Below are 20,311 nucleotides of genomic sequence, written 5' to 3' on the forward strand. Positions count from 1 at the left end.
GAGCAGGAGCAGGATGTGCCCCTTCTACATAGCAGATGTTCCTCACGTTTACTCGGGATCTCCTCTGAACACCTTTGTTGTGTGTGAAGATGCGTTTTGGTGCCTGTTTGCCGGGAGCACATCCGAAACCAGACTCTTCCACCACCTTCTTGTGCGTCAATCCTGGGGTATCATGGGTTCTTGTGCGCGAGTCCTACACAATGTGTCTGAGGGGGGCGGCCCGGGCATTTGAAGTCCAGGGGAACCCAGCAGCAGTAAGGGACGAGCTGCAGAACAAAGAAAGGGCAGGAAGCCGAGTGCTGTCCTTTCAAGATCCTGCCATGGAGCTGAGCTGAGGTGGTTTTGGATGCTTGATCTGCAGTGCATTCTGGACTCATTGCTGAGGTTCACCTCCACAAGTAACACGTGCAACAGGCAACAAGTGAAATGGGAGATGCGTGTCCTGTGAAGGGGTTTCCAAACAATCAGTGGTTACGCACACAAGCCACAGGGCTGTAAATGTGTGTTTGTGGATGTCTGTGTGGGAGATGTTTTAACATGCAGGAGGGAGGGAGGGGCTGCAGAAGGGAAGACGGGCAGTGGCCAATGAGAAAGACTGAGTTTGCGTTTTTAGCTTCCCCCATGTGGGGTCTCAGCAGTGTGCCTGAGAAGAGGCAGGCAGGGAGGCAGAGAGAGCAGAGCGAAGCCCCAAGAGCCGCTGGTGTCAACATGCCCACAACACGGTTCTGGCTGGGACTGGTCCTCTGCTTGCTCTGCACATGGACCCCACAGACCTTCGGGGACCTGGGCCTGTCCTCCACGGAGGGTCCTCCAGGCCCGGCAAATAGCGAGGGCTCTGGAGGGGAGGAACCAGCGCAAAGCCTGGCTGGGGTGGGGAAGCAGATCTTAGACGTGGCCAATGGGATTCGGGACCTGGTGCGGACATGGGACCAGGAGCCGAACAGCAAGGCTCCAGAAATCACTGGTGCCGCACCGACAGCCCAACCAACTGATGGACCTGTGACTCAGCAGGGAGGAACCATCGATGTTACCGGGCAAGCAGAGGTCACTTCAGGGGAAACCAGTCCACAGAGCAGCACTGAATCTCAACCTGGGGAATGGAGAACATTGACAGAAGAGACTGGAACTGGATCCCAGCCTGGTTCTGATCCTACGCATGTGACTGAACAGGGACTCACCATTATTGTTACCAGGCAACCAGAGGTTGCGTCTATGGGAACTGATCTGGATAACAGCACCTCACAAGTGCAGGTTGTAGAATCTCAACCTGGAGAAGGATCTGGACTCATAACTTTACCGGAAACAACCATCACTGTCACTCGGCAACCGGAGGTCACGTCTACGGGAAGTGATCTTCATAACAGCACTTTTCAAGAACAAGGTGTAGGGCCTGAGCCCGGGGATGGGGGATTGTTGAGGGAGGACAATGAAAATGGACTCCAGTCTGTTTCTGAATCTGTAAATTTTACTGAACAGGGTGTGACCATCAGTGTAACTTGGCAGCCAGAAGTCACTTCTGTTGTGCCTGATCAGTTCAACATCACTGGATCTGGACCTGGGTATGAGGTACCGCTGAGGGAGGACAGCAAAAATGGATCCCAGTCTGAGACCAAAACTAAATCAGGATTTGACTTTGACTCTGCATCAGTATCTGATTCCGGCTCTGGTTTTGCTTCTGTGTCTGAATCTACATCTGAAGTCCCATCTGAACCTGGATCCAGGTCCACACCTACATCTGGCTTCTCTCTGTTGGAGACTGTAGCTGTCACGGTTGTCCCCACTGAAGCTGCAGAACCTGCTGGCCTCAATGAGAGCTTCCCTGCTAGGAAGCAGCTGCTGGAGCAGGGTGTGGAGATGGTCACCTTCTCCCAGAGTGGTGCTGCTGGCAAGCCTAATGGGACGACTATGCAGAATCACACGGGTAAAAAAATCGAGATCTGTCTGTCCCCTCAGTGTCCTGTCCATGAGCTCCTTTCCTGCTGGTAGATATTCATTTTATATCTCTCCATGGTGGAGAAATGGAAATGATTTGCAGTTTCTGCTTGCATATTTCACTTTACCCTGGAATACCCTCAAATTTACCATTTCCGCTGTGTTTATGTCCCTGGTGCGACACTTAAAAACTGCAGTGAAGCACCAGGCACAGGATGTGTGCTGAAGGTCTAGAATAGACTCTTTGTGTGATGAATCATTTTCATCTTCAACTTTCCACATGTTTCATATGAGTTAAATTCTTGTGTCTTTGGAGACGCTGCAATTTGATTTACTAAGTTCTGTGTCTGACGACTATATTCTGGTTCTCCGAACTGCCCGGTAATTCCCTGGTAATTTGTTTCCTTGTGGTGGTAGGACATGCACTGCACTGCAGAATAATAGTTTTCTTCATTATAAATATAGAATCAAAGACATGCCTTTGGGCTGAAGTTTGTTCTTTAGTGTAATTGACATTCATCTGGCAGTGTAATTGTTCACATGGAAATCTCTTTGGGCCCAGAGATCTTTGAGATTCAGGAGCAACAAAGAAGATTCAGATTTCTTTGCGTTCATTCTTTGATTCTGATTCTTTGCTGTGCCTCAAAGTATGTTAATTGGTACTTATCCCTGTTTACCAGGCTATGAAGGCGCACATTTTGAAGCACTGTTTAGAGTTATTGTTCTGAATGGATGGTGTGTAGAAAATTCTGGGAAATTCTTGCAAACATTTTCGAGATGTCCAGTTTGGCTGCCTGTGCTGATGGCAAATTATGTTAAATGAAGAGCCCATCTGCCAAAAGCTCTTACCTTGTGCAAAACACCCTTTTAGAAGGAGTACTGGGGGCACATCTTCTGTTATTAGCACCTCCATCCAGATGGGCTGGTGAAAGATGAAGCTGCACTTTACTCTGTGTTTCAGGGTTGAATGTTCTTGAGTGTCACCCTAACCGCAACCCTAACCCTAATCACTAACCCTAACCCTACCTGTTGTATATGTCTCACATGCTGTAGCTGTAACCAGAACTTTGATCCTTTATACACAGACAGTGCAATTTTTTGAAGTTTGGGGTCTGAGCTGTTGGAAGGGCAGGTGGTATGAGTGTTACCTCATGGGAAGAGACACTGCTTTGTCTTCACCATGTCCTGCTACTCAAGTCGCTGTGTAACCTTCGATCCCTGACAGAGAGAGAACGCTGCCTTCGGACAGTTGTCACAGGACCGCTGCTTAGAGTTGCGGGGATGGGTCAGTCGTGGGGATAGGAATTCACTGCAACAAGTCTCCAGTTTTCCAGATGTTTCCCGTTTTCTTTCCCATGGACTATGGTGGTGGGCTAGAGATGTCTAGAGACCTCAGTCCCACTACTAAATGAGCCATTGCTTCTCATATTTTCCCACCTCACCGTAGGGAGTAGAGTCACGTTGGAGCTCTACACACTGACCAAAAATTTCTTTCGGAAGTACAACGCGGTTTGTCCAAATGCATGTTCAACATCCGCCTTCCCAAAGGTTTACGGACTGAGAGAAAGCACGTTTTTGTCCGCAAAAGCTGGGACTAGAGGTTCTGGGCAGACCAGAGCCCTCACTCCTTTGAGGGCACAGGAACGTAATCTGCCCTTTTACACATTTCACTGGAGGATGACTGAGTCCAAGGCTCCATGACAAATCTTTAAAGTATTAGAGAAATATTTTTATTCCCATGGCTATGGTACTCTTCACCTCAACGTGTTCCTGTGTCACATGAAGCACCCGTGTGCTTCTGGAAGCTTCTTGATGTCTCTTTGAGCTGTGAGAAAATACCTTCAAACAACCCCAGAGAATACACTGGATGCATACACCTTACTTTACTGCTCACACACTTTTACTTACTTCTACCTAAGCTACTCTATCAGTTTAATATCTGGAATACAAAGTGTTTGTTTTTTTCCCTGAATTCTGTTGCCACCATATAGATTTGTATCATTGGCTGACTTACAAATTTTTGAACATAAAAGCATTTTCCACTTTATGCACATCACACACACACACACACACATTGTCAGAAACCACTTATCCCAGGCAGGGTTGCGGGGAGCCGGAGCCTAACCCAACAACACAGGTCACAAGGCCGGAGGGGGAGGGGACACACCCAGGACAGGATTCCAGTCCGTCACAAGGCACCCCAAGCGGGACTCGAGCCCTAGACCCACCAGAGGGTGGGACCTGGCCAAACCTGCCGCGTCACCCCGCCCCCCTTTTCTACTTTATTTATGGTATAATGGTATGTGCTTTGTTGATCTATTTTCTGGAATTCCTGCCTACAGTGAAACAAATGTAACCTGTATTTCCCTGCCAAGCTGAAAGATGACAGTAAGGAGCACTCTGGCACAATAGGAGCGTGGGGCCGTCTAACTCAACTAACTTCCAAAATGTTTACAGCTCGTGTTTGCCGTTTCATCAAGATGAAGAGCACAGGAACACCGCACGTTTGTGTGATGAAGTAATCAGTAGTTGATATGCATGAGTTTGTGGAGACAGAGTATTTGTACAAAAGGGAAAGAGGACAATGTAACCCTCAGAAGGTGGGCTGTATGATAGATAATTGTGGTTTATACTGGATTGCCTGGGATTCACCAGCTAGTCGCGCCAGAGACACACGTGTTAAGAGCCAACAGCATTTAGCAGTAAAACATGTTACTCTCTCCTGCAGAAATCACGAAACAAGATGTTGTGCATCTGTCATAGCAGGATTCCTGAAGCAGCTCTGCCTGTCTGCTCTGGAAATGAATCTGTTATCCGCAGCCATTAAGCAGTTTCACTTCTAATAGCCCTGAAAGTTAGTTACTGAGAACCGTGACTGTTCCACAGCTGCAGGACATCCTGTGGGGGCACCGAATGAACACAGAATCCCTGTGGAAAATCCGTTAGTGAGTGAATGATGGCGACATCAGCAACTGCAAGTGAGCTGGTGTACGTGGCAAGCCGTAGGGCATTACCAGTAATTCATAGAGGCGTTTTATTCATTTACATTTACATTATATTTACATTTATTCATTTATCAGACGCTTTTCTCCAAAGCCACGTACATCTCAGAGCAAATACAATGCGTTCATTACATTAGAAAAAAGAGAGAAATAGTTGCCGACGTGATTCTTAAATAAACCTAGTTTGTTTCTTTCCGCTTTGTGCACCCACGTTCATCACTCGAGTAGATGCGTAAAACTCAGGATAGATGAATCCTGATCACCTTCCTACAGTTTTGTTTTTTTTTTTTTTTTTTAAAGGTACACAAACATTTACATACAAAACAAGAGTATTCATCATTCATCACGAAGCGCTTGTGCAGTGCAGGGTCGCTGTGGTCGGTCCAGAGCCTAACCTGGAAACATAGGGTATGAGGCAGCGTACACTATGGAAAGGACATGAGTCCATCACATGGAAATCACACATACTGGGGTCAGTTTAGAGTCACCAGTTCACCTGGATCACATCTTTAAATGGTGATAGGTATCCAAAGCACCTGGAGGAAACCCATGCACACAAACACAGGTAGAAAATACAAATTCCACATACCACACACTACGTGGAATTCTTACTCACATCTAAATCCACAGCCTTGGTGATGTGAGGCACCAGTGCTACCTGCTGTACCACCAGACTGCCTCACCGTTGTTTCATTCTTTGTGCAGTGGAATATTGACCTTTTTACAAATGTCCAAGAATCTTATTTTACCTTGTCAGACAACATGAGACTGTACATTATCAGTGTGAGTGTGTGCAGTACTATTATTCTCAGTCCACAGCATCCCATTGGCCATCTGTGTATCAGTCCGCTAGCTTGGACAGGGTTTTTTCTCATGGCTCTGTTTGCTGAACTTCTTTACATCAGCAGATCTCCTCTAGGATTAGTTATGAATAAACTACACTGTAAATGTTACACGCAGACGCTGACCCTGGGGACAGCATCTAAATATACAGTTTCCTCTACTTTCTCTGGGGCTTTGAACAAATGCAAATGTGTGTTAACGGTTCATCTATTTTAAATCTTCTACTGGAAAAAGGGCATTTTAGTTTGGCCCTAAATTGTTGCTTCTTTTATACGCAAGCATTTCCTTTGTTAAAGCTGAAACAAGCACACCTGGCTAAAAAAATAACTACTAAATAAAACAACAAACATCTACAACCACTTGTCCCAGCGAGCCAGAGCCTAACTCAGCAACACAGGGCGCAAGGCCGAAAGGGGAGGGGACACACCAAGGGCGGGACGCCAGTCCATCGCAAGGCGCCCTAAGCGAGACTCAACCCCCAGACCCACCACACAGAGGGCACTGGCCAAACCTGCTGCGCCACCGCGTCCCCTGCTAAGTAAAGCGAAAAGTATAGAAATACTGACAGTGTAGTCAGTCAGATGGGATGTGACCTGCAGATGTCTGGTTCTGCACTGCTGGCCCCCCCCGTCTGTTCTCCAATTTGTTGGCTGTGCCAGAGGATGAGTCAGTTTATGTCTTTCTCCTTCGTCCCTGCAGAAGGAAGGACCGTGTCCCTCCCGCAACTGGTCGGAGACCCACCCCCAGATGGCATTACCCAAGTGTTTGCACCTGACAGCCGCCCAGGCTACATGTTTGGTCCAGGAGCAGCCCAAGAGCAGCTGGCACGCACACACCTGCCCAGCCCCTTCTACCGCAACTTCTCGCTGCTCTTCTTCCTGCAGCCCTCGTCCCCAGATGCGGGCATGGTGCTGGCTATCACCGACACTGCTCAGCAGCTTGTCCTCCTGGGCGTCAAACTGTCTGCCCTGGAAGGGAGCGCTCGCCAGGTCCTGTTCTATTACACGGAGCCCGGCTCGGCTCAGTCCCGTCAGGCAGCCAGCTTCCGCGTGCCCGCGCTGGCCTCTGGCTGGAGCCGATTCGCCCTGTCGGTCGCCGGCAACATGATCACCCTCTATGTGAACTGCGACGCTGACCCCCACTTTGCGCACTTTGTGCGCTCCCCCAGCGAACTGGAGCTCGAGGCTGGTGCAAGTGTGTTTGTGGGCCACGCCGGAGGAGCCGACCCCGACAGGTTCCTGGTACGTGCCTCTCGCCACCTGCCGGACAGCCCGGTGCCATGGCAGCCTTGTGTTCCTTTTCACCACAGTAAAGTCTAGTAAGTCTTTGTAGAGCTCAATCAGAATGGTTCCAACGACAATTATTTAAAGGCTAAATTACAGCTGTGTGAACTGCGGTTTCCTGCTGTGGTTCCCAGAGATTATGATCTGGCCTCAGGAATGCCAGTCCCTCTGTGTGGGGTCAGTGCCCCCGTGGGTGGGGGTCCACCGAGGCCTGCCTTCTCAGTTGGATCCTGAGCACTGAGATGGACACAGAGGCCCAATTGAGGTCCCACAAAGACCTATTTGACAGCCCTAGGAGGGGTCGGTGAGCCGTCGCCCAACAAATATGGGGCAGACGTACTGGCTGCAGCAGAGAATAAATTCCCGCAGACAACGAATACTGGTGTGCAACCGAGGTGGAATTCACAAAACGCTTTGAAGGAGCCCGTTGTCCTGAGTGCTGTCCGCCCCTTGAGAGCTCATGGTCCGAATTGTTTCCATGTGGACACTCCAGTGCTTGTGGGCAACGTCCCCCTAAGCGCTCGCACACGGCTCATTCGCTGCACGCAAGAGGCACGACTCCTAGCGCGCATTTACATTTACGTTTATTCGTTTAGCAGACACTTTTCTCCAAAGCGTTGTACGTCTCCGAGAACAACGCAAAAAGTGTTTTAGATCAAGAGAAGGAGAGAACTGGATGCATATGTATACAGTATATAAAACATAATACACATTTAAGAAGCATATACTGTAGGAGATTGGGGAGAAGTGAGTCTCTCTTTACTCTTTTAATGTCTTTCATTTACACTAATTTACTCATTTATACCACAGGGTAATTTTCACTGTATCAGTCCAGGCTATGAATCTTGATCAAGGGTACTGCAGCAGGAAGGGGGAATTGAACTCTGACCACCACACTTGTACTTTCACCAACAACCACATTTACAGTTATTAATTTAGATTTTGCTTCTCACCAAAATGATTTAAAACATTAAACTACCTACAATTATTCACCTTTTACACAGCTGGGTAACTTTACCAGAGTAATTTAGGGTAAGTACCTTGCTCAAGAGTACTACGTCTAGTGGCGAGGTTCAAACCTGCAACCTTATGGTCCTAAGGCAGCAGCTCTAACGACAGCACTACCAGCTGTCCCGTGGATGACCATGGGATTAATGCATAATCTTATTAATGACATGTTGCTAATTACTGTGAACATCCTCTCCTCGCTCATCCTCTCTCAATATATTTTGTGTGTGTGTGTGTGTGTGTCCTTGTATACGTATGCTCCAGGGTGTCATAGGAGACCTGAAGGTGGTGGGAGACCCCCGAGCAGCAGAACGACACTGTGAGGAGGAGGAGGAGGAAGATGATGACTCAGATGTGGTGAGCAACACCCTTCACGTGGACTCCAGGCAGCCCATAGCCAACAACTGTTCAAAGCCACAGCTTTCCGCTTACCAGCATATTTTCTTCTTCTTCTCTTTTTTTCTTGTTCCACTGAAGGCCTCAGGTGACTCTGGGAGTGGTGATGAGGACAGGAGCCCAGTGGAAACGGTACCGTCTGCCGCCGTTCAGTTTACACGTCTATGTGGGACGTTTCATACTCTGCACTCGTTCAGTCGATCATTCCTCATCCCCCCCCCCGGACGTTTTCCAAAGGGTGATGTGGTGCGGGGCTCTTCTCGGTCCTGCTCGCCCCGACCAACTTCAGTCACCACCATTACTGTGCAGATAGAGCGGCCCAGTCGCCGAGAGGGAGTCCTCAAGGCTCCGTCTCCGGCACCATGCAAATCCCTGCTTTCGTCACTGCTCTCTTCAAACACAACTCGGAGAGTTTTCGCTTTGTTACGATTGTCTTTCTTCCCTCTGAATGTCTTTATGAGTCTCCAGCTGGGTTCACAGAGCTTGGAAGAGTCACTAGATGGGAACTGCATTGTGGAGCTCGAACTCCTGGCTCAGGTTATTCAGACAAGCCTCCGGACAGAATGTGCCGAAACGTCACTGCAGAGCACTTAGTTGGGCCAAAATTCTCATTCATAACTCCATCTTATGTTCTACACAACTGGAGATAAATGCACAAAATCCGGTTAATAAAAGCCACAGTAGATGAGCACCAGTGTTTAGGCCACAGAGGTCCGTCTCGCTCCGCGCCGTGCCACTTTCTGCCTCGTCCCGTCTGCTCACCCACACTTATCGGTCCTCTGTGTGTGTGCATTTGTGTGTGCAGGTAACGCCTCTGTCCATGCGTCCCATCAAAGAACCCCCTTTGACCTCAAAGTTACTCTCACAAGTGGACTCCACGCTAAGGGAGACAGGTTTGTATGATATACAGCTTTAAAAGTTATAAACTGCTTATCATTTTAAGCAAACAAAGAAAAGCAAACAAATTCCTTAGAAAGGAACTTCAAAACTCGTCTTCAAGAGTTTCGTCCTCATATTTGCGCTGTCGATGCACGACTGCTGCCCCCCCACCCGCCTCCGGAGGAAATGCACACGGACAGAACGACGGAGTGAAATTCTTGCTTTATTGCAGGGAATAGCCTGACTGTCCCGTACAACATCTTCACACACTCGCAGCACTCGTACCGCAGCGCGTGACACAGTACTGGCGCTTGTCGAGTCCTTGTCTGTCAGCGCTTGCAGCAGCTCCTCGGTGTCCAGCCCCACATCGGTGTGCCGAAACCGCTCTGCCACCTGCTGGTCCAGTCGGGGAAGAGCCGAACCGGTCGCCTCTCTTCTTTCCACAGGAGACGAGGGCGAGAGAGGAGGCGGAGCTTCGTCGGGGACGCAGGAAGAGCCCGTCCTCACAGAAACGGTACCTGTAGGGCAGCGCCGACGGCAGGGCCGAGAGAAGAGCTCATTTGCATACGGACTGTGACCACCCGGGGGGCGGTCCCTGTGGGCGGTCCAGGGTGTCCGCCAGGGGGTGTTTTAGAGGGTGAAAAGGACGGAAGCCACATGACAGAGATTGCGGACGTCCGTTTTCATACTTATTACATGAACGACATGAAACTGTTCATGTTCACCAGGATCTTCCTGGACGCGTGAATTTATATCTTGTGCTGTATTTAATCTGCGTTGTTCTCATGCTGCTTTGCTCTCTGACGTCCACAGGGAAGTACCGGCATTCAGTACCTGGGTTCAAAGGGTGACCGTGGCCCACCGGGACCACCCGGACCACCCGGCCCCCCCGGCCCACCAGGGCCTCTGTCGGAGGTGGTGACGGGTGGTGACGGTTCAGGGATCCAGCAAGCGATGGGACCCAGGGGGCTGCCAGGGCTTCCGGGCCCTCCAGGTCAACCTGGACCTCCGGGGTCCAACGGAGAGCCGGTGAGCGCTGCCCCGGTGGTCCCAAGGTCAAGGGTCATAGGTGGCTGTACATTCCTCAGTCACTCTCTCGTAAAGCATCCCCACATTGACCAGTCTACATCTTACAAACGCAATTGACACTAGAAGCCTGTTCCTAATTTGTGTTGTTCGTAACTCCAAAGTCACTTTTACCACAATATTTTTCACAATATTCAGAAAAGATGAATATTACAGACATCCCCCTCTTGTTACTGATCACCGACACGCAGGAATAGCAGAGAAGAGCTGTAAACACTGCGGAAGTGAGTTGAATGAAAGTAGCCCCACACTCCATATGGTGTTTGGATGCTCTTTACTGCCCCCTGTCGGATTTAAGGCTAAACACAGGTCACGTTTTCTCTTATAGACACATCTTTGGGAAGACAGACCAGTGGAAAAATGCATTAAAAATAATATTTTCATTTTGAGAAATTCATAACTTCACAGTTCATGGCAGGAGGAGCCACAGTTTGACCACACGATCTGGATTTTACATGCATTTGTATTAACTAACCACGTGCTTGAACCTTTGGTGTCATAGTTTTTTCATTATTTATGTTTTCAATAAGTGTCACTTCATGGACACTTTCCCCATGGAAAAGTGTGTGTAATATGGCTGGTGAGGGTGGAGCCACGTGTCCAAGGGAAATGCGTCCATAGTGCTGTCAGCACCTAAGACGGCCTTAAGAGTGTTTTTTTCTCTCCGTAACAGGGGGAGCGTGGTACAGACGGGACTCCGGTAAGTTCTCTGCTTTCACCCATTTGGTGCCAAAGAGACAGTAAGTCGTGGACTGAGAGGACATGTGTCTCCTGCAGGGGGTTGTGGGACCCAGAGGATTCCCAGGAACGCCAGGGGAGGCAGGCGCCAAAGGCCAAAAAGTACGGAAGCACTGTGTCTCCTCACCGCGGTTGGACCGCTACTCAGTGATTCGATCGCTGCCCGTTGTCACAGTCGCATCCTGAGCCGCCCACGTAGCGAAAGCGTCATTCTGAGAAACGCCCACAGTGATACGATCACTCACACGGGTGCTCTGTTCTCCTGGGCAGCAGGCGGCAGTAATGAGGTGGTCCTGAGACTATAGGTTTCTGGTTCGGGGGGGGTCAGCGAACACATCACAGAGCAGCTCGCGGGGTGGAGGCCGAACACACTTTTTACCGCTTTCCTTCAACACATCTGCTAAGCTACTCTACACACTTTGTTACCTTTCAGGGAGAGCGCGGTGAGGGGCATCCGGGCCCTCGGGGGCCCCCAGGGCCTCCTGGACCACCGGGACCCCCTGCGGGCAACAGACTGGTGAGCTCTCCAGCTGAGATGTGTGGCGAGTGCAGTGAGGAGCAGTGCTGATCAGGACCGGAGTGTGTGAGTTGCTCTCCCGCATCACAAGTTACTGCATTAACACCTCTTTTTTCTGCTCTTCTCCTCTTTTCAGACCTTTGTGGACATGGAGGGCTCAGGCTTTCCTGACCCGGACAGCTTACGCGTAAGTGTACAAACATGGTAAAACCGAGGTCCTCAGCTACACACATGGTCCACACCACGCTGGCAAAAGTAGACTGAACTGACAGTTATATAATGAACATGTGTTCATATGTGTGTTTGTCTGCCCCGGCGAAGGAGTGTAATCCGTCGTCATGGGAACCGCTGGTGGTACCCCCACCCTGCCACCAGGGGTCACTGTTCTGCCCAACCTGCTTAAACTGCTGTCCTCTGTCTCCGCTTGGGTTCCTCTAGGGACCGCCTGGACCCCCCGGGCCCCCAGGACCTCCTGGCTTACCAAGCACAGCAGAACCACTTGGAACCCCAATGATTGGGCCCCCCGGCCCCCCAGGAAAGGACGGCCAGCCGGTAAGATGAGGCTCTTGGTTGCGTGTACAACGCACTCTGGGACGTGCCTGAAGCCCTTCCCGCAGAGGAGACTGAAGATTCCTAACGGGAGTGGGTTTTCGGGTGTGTTTCAGGGTCACTCTGGCCCACCTGGGAACAGTGGACGTCCAGGGGCCCCGGGGCCAGTAGGAAAGAAGGTGATGAGCAACGTCACGCCAACACCACCGCGACCTTTGTGCTGAAGTCACTAAGGGTTGGACAAACGGATATGTCCAGATATTCCAAGAATATGGCAAACAGACCAGACCGCCACAAATTTAGGTATCTGGTGGTTGGTGTGCTGAAGTGTGACCCCCCCATCTTTGTCTCCATCCGCAGGGGGACCGTGGGGACATGGGCATCTCTGGGCCAGCAGGACAGAAGGTGAGTGGACTTAATCAGGAGAAAGGTCCAACAGTAGGAGCTATACGCCACATGCAGCATGGCCAGAACATGCAAACTCTACGGAGACCGAGCCAGTTTCAAGCCCATGTCCAAACCCACAGCCCAAGAGGTAAGGCACCAGTGCTACCTGCTGTTCTGCCATCTACGTACAGCTTCCCCTCCTATCTGACTTCAACAGGGCTCCCAGGGACCACCAGGTCTTCCAGGTAGACCAGGACTAGACGGATTGGCTGGGCTTCCGGGACCCATGGGACCCCCTGGTCCACCGGGCCCACCAGGACCCTCCCGTCCCCATTTCTACGGAGACTTGGTGAGTGTGTGCGTGCAGCGATAGATGACATACCTGCATGTCTTCGGGTACAGTTGGCGAAAGATGTAGCTGAGGTGGAAGTGGTATAAAACAAAGTACTCCACCCTGCACTACTCCACACAAAGTGACTAACAGCCCATGAAACAGTGGTTAAGGAACCCACGTCTGACTGAGCTCTCTCTGCGTGAAGGACAACGTAGAGGGTTCTGCGCTGGGTCCAGTTGGAAATGGACCAAGGGGACCGCCGGGTCCACAGGTGGGCGTGCTCATCCGCAGCTCCCCCGTAGCCTTGACCACGCCCACAAATCTGGTGCTCCTCCTTAACTCGTCCTCTGTCTGTCTTCAGGGTGTCCCAGGAGTAGCTGGTGTACCTGGCCAGCCGGTAGGAACCTCTACGTGTCTGTCGGTCAGTGAGTGGGCGCTCGTGTGACCACAGTAAACGCCCTACAGCAGGGTTCTGTACCCCACAGGGCAAACCTGGGCCACCGGGGGAGAAAGGCATCCAGGGGAGGGACGGCACACCGGGACTCAACGGCTTCCCTGGGCCACAGGTGAGGTCCTCGGTGTCCCCGTCTGACCGCGGTCGTAGCGGAACGGTCCAACCGCAACGGCACCCCACTACACGGTGCCACGTCAACACCAGGCGAACGAGCGTTTCTACCGCCACTGAAATGTTGCGTATACTTTACACCACAGGGCCCAAAGGGCGAGAAAGGAGACAAAGGAGAGCAAGTACGTATGTTTCGAAGCCTCCTCGTGCTCACTGTCACACCTGGCAACTCAGAACCGACCGTGCTCAGAGCGCATGCTGGTTCCCCTCTCTGTGTCCCTGCAGGGGCCACCTGGTCGAGACGGTAACAGCATCCCAGGGCCACCTGGCCCCCCCGGGCCCCAGGACGCGTAATATACCAGACGTCAGATGGCGTAAGTGTTGCGTCCCGCCGTTTTCTCTCTGCGAAACAGTGAAGCCAGAGGAGCCTTCGGTAAAGAGCCCCCTGCCCCCTTCTATTAATATCGTCTTTACCGGCCAGGGTGACAAGAGTGAGAGCGCAGAACTGTACCTGGATGGACTGACGGGGCAGAAGGTGAGGGGCTCACAGCCCGGCCTCTCAGAGCACTCAGGTAAGGTGCATGGCACTCGAACCCAGGGCTCACTACCACCTCTCTTCTCCAGGGAGACATGGGGCCTCCAGGACCAGCTGGACCTCCAGTAAGTACAGCTTTGCCCCAGTTCACATATTGTATTATTATTATTATTATTATAATAATGATCATCCCAGTGGAAGTGACATTGAGCCATTTATGACAACTCCTCAGGGGCCTCCAGGACACAAGGGGGACATTGGACTCCCGGGCAGACCGGTGAGTACCTCGCGCTCGCTGCCGTGACTTTAAGGTGCCGAAGAGCCGCGTTCTGCGCGTGAGCGGGACCACGTGGCGCGCGCTAACCGGTGCGGCGGGTCGCAGGGTCGTCCAGGGCTGAACGGGAACAAAGGTCAGAAAGGAGAGCCGGCCGGAGGAGCGGGACACGGACACCCGGTAAGTGGCAGTAACCGCCGAGAGCGCGAAGAGTACGGCAGCTTTCGGCTAAAACTGCGAAGATAAGACTCGACCCCAGGTGCTTTATTTACCCCAGGGGCCCCCCGGACCACCAGGACCCCGGGCCCCCCCGGACCGCCACCGTCCACGGACGGGTTCGCCGTAAGTGTGTTCCACTAGGTAGAGCGGTGAGGAAGCACACAAGGCAGGTCCTGCCAGTCCCATGACATACTTGTAGTCGGTATAACACAAGTGTCACACCTGACGACTCTAATATTGCGATGGGGATTTTGACATTAATCCAAATAGACACCATAACGCAGACGACTGGCCGTCGAACGTGCAGTCAGTCAGTAATAGCAGAAGCCCTTGACTGACCGACCGACTTCTGTTTGCTCCTGCAGTTTGACGGCGCCACCCAGGTGCATCCAGGTGAGTCCGCCGCACACCTGGAGACGGTACAGTAGAGCCGAACGCTCGTTTCGAAGAGATACGCACGTGCCGTACTTTACCCGCTCCCCACATTACATGCGCTACCAGCACCAGGAGTCTGTCTGTCATTTATTTTGTTTGTAACTCCAACCTTTCCTATGAAAGAAGCGATAAAAGCTTCAAGATTCGGAGAGCCCGTCTCCCATGCACCGGAACAGAAATATTCTATAAAACCTCAATATTTTATTTCACGCGACATCAAATTGAATAAGGTATTTGAATGTTTCGGGAACAAAATTTATTCGTGAAAACAAATACATTTTAAACAAATTTTTAAGACACGACCTCCTGTTCAGTGCAGATTGCTTCCCACAGATGCGTATAACGCTGCGTGTGTTACAGATCGCACACGTGAACTCTAAACACTGTGGAAGGGAGTTGAATGAAGGTGGACCCCCACTCCTATTCTGTTTGGGTGTGCGTTACCATCTATTGGCTTGGAGGGTAAAGTGCAGAATACTGCAGGGGGAAAAAAAATCACAACTGACCGCCTGTAACGTGAACAGCCAGGGCACTGACATTTAAAGTTGATAAAAAAGGGTTATAAAATGTACGTCCTCTGCGATTAATAAAGTTTTCATTCATTTGTATTCTTCATTCATAGTCACTCAGCAAGCCCAGATTATATCATAATAAATGTGATACCTAGAGCAGACACTTGTTACAAACTCAACAAATTGAAGCAATTTATGTCGCGTCCCCCCCCCCCATCAGCCTTGAAAGGAGAGAAAGGAGACCGAGGAGTTCCCGGCGTTCCTGGGACACCAGGTGACTCACCTGTCCATTTTGTCACATCACTGTTAGCGGAGAGCCAGCACAGGGTGGAGATGCTGCAATAATCAGCAATGAATAGAGTACCATAGAGGGGTGCAGTGGCGCAGTGGGTTGGACCAGGTCCTGCTTTCCAGTGGGTCTGGGGTTCGAGTCCCGCTTGGGGTGCCTTGCGGCGGACCGGCGTCCCGTCCTGGGCGTGTCCCCTCCCCCTCCGGCCTTACGCCCTGCGTTACCGGGTAGGCTCCGGTTCCCCGTGACCCCGTATGGGACAAGCGGTTCCGAAAATGTGTGCGTGAATAGAGTACCATGTTACTCCCTTTACTTGTGTTCACACTTTCACCGTGATGGAATAAGAGCCTGCGAAATGACATGTTCCGCAGCGTCAGCAAACGCTCGCTGCTCCCCCTCTTTCTCGCTGCTATGGCTGTTGCTGTCAGGGGCGACCGACTTATGTTTCTCCTCTTTTTAATACACAGGTGATCATTACGAAGGCATTTACGGGATCAAGGTAGGTTTATTCTCTCTCCCGTGGCCCGAGATTGGGGTGCATATCTGCCTGCAGAACGGTGCAGTGACGGGGTCTGTCCGTGCAGAGCAAGCAGAAAGGAGAAAGGGGGGAGCCGGGATCCAAGGGCGAGAAGGGAGAGCCAGGTGGAGGATTCTACGGCCCCCAATACGCTGGGGTCCAAGGCGTGCCGGGACCTCCGGGGCCACCAGTAAGGACCATCACGTAGATCGCAATGGTACTCAGGATCGAGTGCCAAGGACGGCCTGCCGCGACTTCAGCTTTGACAGGAAAGTCAGTTAAGAGCCGGATCTCAGGTCTCCGTCTCCCGCTGTTCCGCAGGGGCCGAGGGGAGAATCCATCAGGGGACCTCCTGGTCCACAGGGGCCACCAGGGACCCCTGGGGTTGGTTACGCTGGACAACCAGGATATCCTGGGCCTCCAGGGCCCCCTGGGCCTCCAGGCCCCGCATCGTTGCCTGGAGCTTACAGGCCCACACACAGTGAGTCTGGCAGCGTTCCTCCCTTTAAGGCTGTGTTTGTGACGCCAGTCTGGACGCTCCTTACAAGCAAGAGATATGCATGTGTAATTGTGTTTGCACGTGAAAGGCAGAACTCTTCTAGACGTGTTTCAGAACTGCTAACGCCCCCCTTCATTTGCCAGGCATCAGTCTCCCCGGGCCCCCGGGGCCACCCGGCCCCCCCGGAGCTCCGGGGCCCATTTCTGGGGTGAGTTTTGACCGACTACAGCGGTGCTGCGCGTGCAGCGTGCAAGCGCGTTCCCCAGACTCACATCCATCCGCTGGTCCTCACAGGTGCTGGTCTTGAGATCCTTTGCTGCCATGGGGGCCACTGCGCGGAGGCAAGCTGAGGGGACGCTCATATACGTAGCGGACAGGACCGACCTCTACGTTCGAGTTGGAGATGGCTTCCGACAAGTCACGGTTCAGTATTGAAAACACCGCTTGAAATTTACACAAAATTACTGCGGTTTGGATGGACTGCTTGAAATTATAAAGTTCCACCTGACATGTTGGTGTAAAATAACATATCGGTCTTCCGTTTTTACCCTCCGGTACTACAGAGGGCGGACAAAAACAAGGGAAACCTCGAACGTAATAAGGAGAAGGGCCACCTTTAGCCTTTAGCCCTTTCTGGAATGCCATCATACTAATCCTAAACTATGCGCGGTGGGTTATTGCACCATTCTTGAAAAACCCTCCAGTTCGTTGAAGGATGACAGTGCCGGAAATTAACTCTGCACTCCAGAACTTTGGGAGGCTATGGAAGGCACTGCATTTATTTAGCAGCGTGTATTTTTTCCCGAAATATGGAGGGAACAGTGTTTGCAGCATAGGATGCACCTGGTCCTGTAAAATAGCCTCACATTCCTTGGTCGAGTGCAGAGTCCAGCTTTCTCACGTGGCGTCTCGTATTTTGTCCACCACACCACGGGCTCTAAATACTAAGCAAGTAGAAGTTCGATACTCTTCAACCTTTTGTTGAAGATCCCCATTCTTCAGGCTGACGGCGGCTGCAGCCCCAGCCAGACAAAACTGTCCTGCTCCAAGGTCTCTGTACTTTCACTCACTCCTTGATGTACCATTGCAGCTTGGCGAGTACAAGGCGTTCCCTGGAGACTTGGTGAGTTTGGACGTCATCGACCGCGACACCCGTCCAGCGCTGCAGTTTTACCGATATCGCAGTTATAACTGTGCCCGCTTGCCGTCCAGGGCAACGAGGTGGCGGCCGTGCAGACACCTACCGACGCGCACTACTCCCAGGATAGCTTTACCAACGGTAGAGAACCGGGGCCGGACAGCTACCGCCCAGACACCCGACCACCCCACGAACACGGATACAGCCGGGATCCCATCCCCCTGGACCCCCACAGATACGCGAGCGGGCCGCAGAGAGGCCCTGGACGTCCCGAGAACCAGCCTGCTAACCACGTTCACGCAGCGGGACCAGGAGTAAGCTCTAGCACAGGACAGAGGACGTAACTGAGGCTGAGGTCACCTGAGGTGACATGTTAAAAGGCACGCTGGAGTTTGTGGAGCAAAACGTGCCCATAAGGTAGACTGCTTTGGGGGCCTAGTGATTAGTGCTGCAGTCTTTAAACTCAAAGGACCCAGGTTGGAATCCGACTTCCTGCCGAGGTACCCTTGATCAAAGTACTTACACTGAACTGATACAGTAAGAAATACCCTGCTGTGTCAATGGGCTGATCAGTGTACAGCACGTAGCTTTCTAGGAAAGCGATGCAGTAGCACGAGGACGCGAGGGACACGAGGGCCTAGGAGAAAAGCACCCGTTTGATTCGTCTTCCCTTTACCAGTTCAGCTTTCTGCCATTTCTGTTTCCTTGCCAGCTGCACCTCATTGCCCTCAACACACCTCTAACAGGAAGCATGCGAGATATCAGGGGCGTGGACTTCCTGTGCTTCCGGCAGGCACGCGCCGCAGGTCTGAAAGGCACTTTCCGCGCTTTCCTGTCCTCCAGGCTGCAGGACATCCACAGCGTTGTCCGCAAGTCAGACAGGGACCGCGTGCCCATCGTCAACCTGCGGGTAGGCAGACCAGCCGCACCTCCTCAGCCACCACGAAGCGTTGCGCACGGGCTGCCACGTCCACCCTGCTTGTCCACCTCTAGATCCCGTTCGCTGCATTTTGTGTTTCAGGATGAAGTTCTCTTTGACAGCTGGGAGTCCATCTTCAGTGATGCTGAGGGGAAGATGAAGGACCACGTACCCATTTACTCCTTCGACGGCAGAGATCTCATCAGTGACAGTGCCTGGTAAGTCAAGTTGTCGCATCGGTGTACCCGGAGAAGTAAGAGTTCTTTGTCAACTCTACGCTGAAGCGAGATTTTCACATATGCTCAATTACATCACAGTTACATGTATTAATTTAGTTAACTTTTGATGAAAAGTGTTACTTACCAATACATATAGCTGGGTACTTTAACTGTAGCAACTGAAGGTAAACACCGTGATCGGATGTACTACAGTAAAAAGTGGAATTCACATTTTCAACATACAAACCCAAAGGCAGCAGCTGTTACCACTGGGCTACCTGCTCCATGCTGATGTGATGCACTCACTGCATTTTCCACTGAGATGTATGTCCCTTTGGGGAAAAACATCTGCTGAGTGAATACATGTAAATAAATGCTCATCATTAAGGATTGCAGTAACTCTGACCAACAAGCATAACCTTCACACTGGCTTAATGTTAGAAACGGTAAAGCTACACATTTTCTAGTTGTATTTTCACTGTAATCTTGATTTTTCCCTGACTTGCATTCTAAAATTTCTGCGGCCGTATGAACGACGCCCGACGGAAGGCATTAGAAAGCACCTAAATGGAAGCGCCTTCTTTCAGCACACTTCCAGTGTTTAGTTTGTCTGCCATTCCTGGCTTATAAGCAGTAAGATGAGGAACACTTATTGCATACAAAGTAGAGAAAAGAGATTGTGCTACAGAAGGTTACCCATGAATAGCTCAAGGGATGTCAGCATTAGGTGCTGACTGCGACTTGGTACGAAAGGTGACTTTGGACTTAAGCAAATCAAACGAGACTCGCAGTTCTAAGGCAGCGAGTATATCGAGACCTTGTTTCGCTGCCCAGTACTTTACTGCATGCTGAGAGCGCTCGAGTGTCACACTCTTCTCCAAGCGTGAAAGAGTGTCGCTAACCCCTCCTGCCACCGGATCTCCCCCACCTCTCCACCAAGGCCGCTCAAGATGGTGTGGCACGGCTCGAGCGCCAGAGGTCAGCGGCGGCCGGACGGATACTGCGAGACGTGGCGCACGGACAGCCGGGAGGCCAGGGGCACGGCCTCCTCCCTGCAGGAGCGGCGCCTCCTCCAGCAGATGTCAAGCAGCTGCTCGAGCTCCTATGCCGTGCTGTGCATCGAGAATAGCTACGTACCACAGTACAGCAGATAGGCCGCCACCCCCCATGGGGGGGAAGAGGGAAGAGAGAGAGAGAGAAAGAAAAGAAAAGAAAAGAAAAAAAACACACACACACA

The 20,311-nt window shown here is 51.5% G+C and overlaps 1 protein-coding gene across 1 annotated transcript; it reads left to right on the plus strand.

Moving 5' to 3' along the window:
- The first annotated feature begins 638 nt into the window (after positions 1-638).
- LOC108928581 (collagen alpha-1(XVIII) chain-like) lies at positions 639-20,311 on the plus strand. Its single transcript, XM_029256927.1, is given in 38 exon segments — positions 639-1,921; positions 6,477-7,018; positions 8,333-8,425; positions 8,546-8,596; positions 9,270-9,357; positions 9,790-9,857; positions 10,157-10,372; positions 11,103-11,129; positions 11,207-11,269; positions 11,601-11,684; positions 11,821-11,871; positions 12,123-12,236; positions 12,350-12,412; positions 12,594-12,638; positions 12,838-12,969; positions 13,160-13,225; positions 13,316-13,351; positions 13,440-13,520; positions 13,666-13,701; positions 13,805-13,856; positions 13,859-13,893; positions 14,001-14,054; positions 14,144-14,179; positions 14,287-14,331; positions 14,437-14,508; positions 14,606-14,670; positions 14,913-15,080; positions 15,575-15,768; positions 16,251-16,282; positions 16,368-16,490; positions 16,622-16,781; positions 16,943-17,007; positions 17,094-17,222; positions 17,890-17,922; positions 18,012-18,251; positions 18,650-18,847; positions 18,959-19,074; positions 20,015-20,311. Coding segments are annotated over 38 exon segments (5,100 nt in total). The 5' UTR covers positions 639-708; the 3' UTR covers positions 20,229-20,311.

Source organism: Scleropages formosus, chromosome 12 (genome assembly GCF_900964775.1).
Source record: "Scleropages formosus chromosome 12, fSclFor1.1, whole genome shotgun sequence".
Lineage (NCBI taxonomy): Eukaryota > Metazoa > Chordata > Actinopteri > Osteoglossiformes > Osteoglossidae > Scleropages > Scleropages formosus.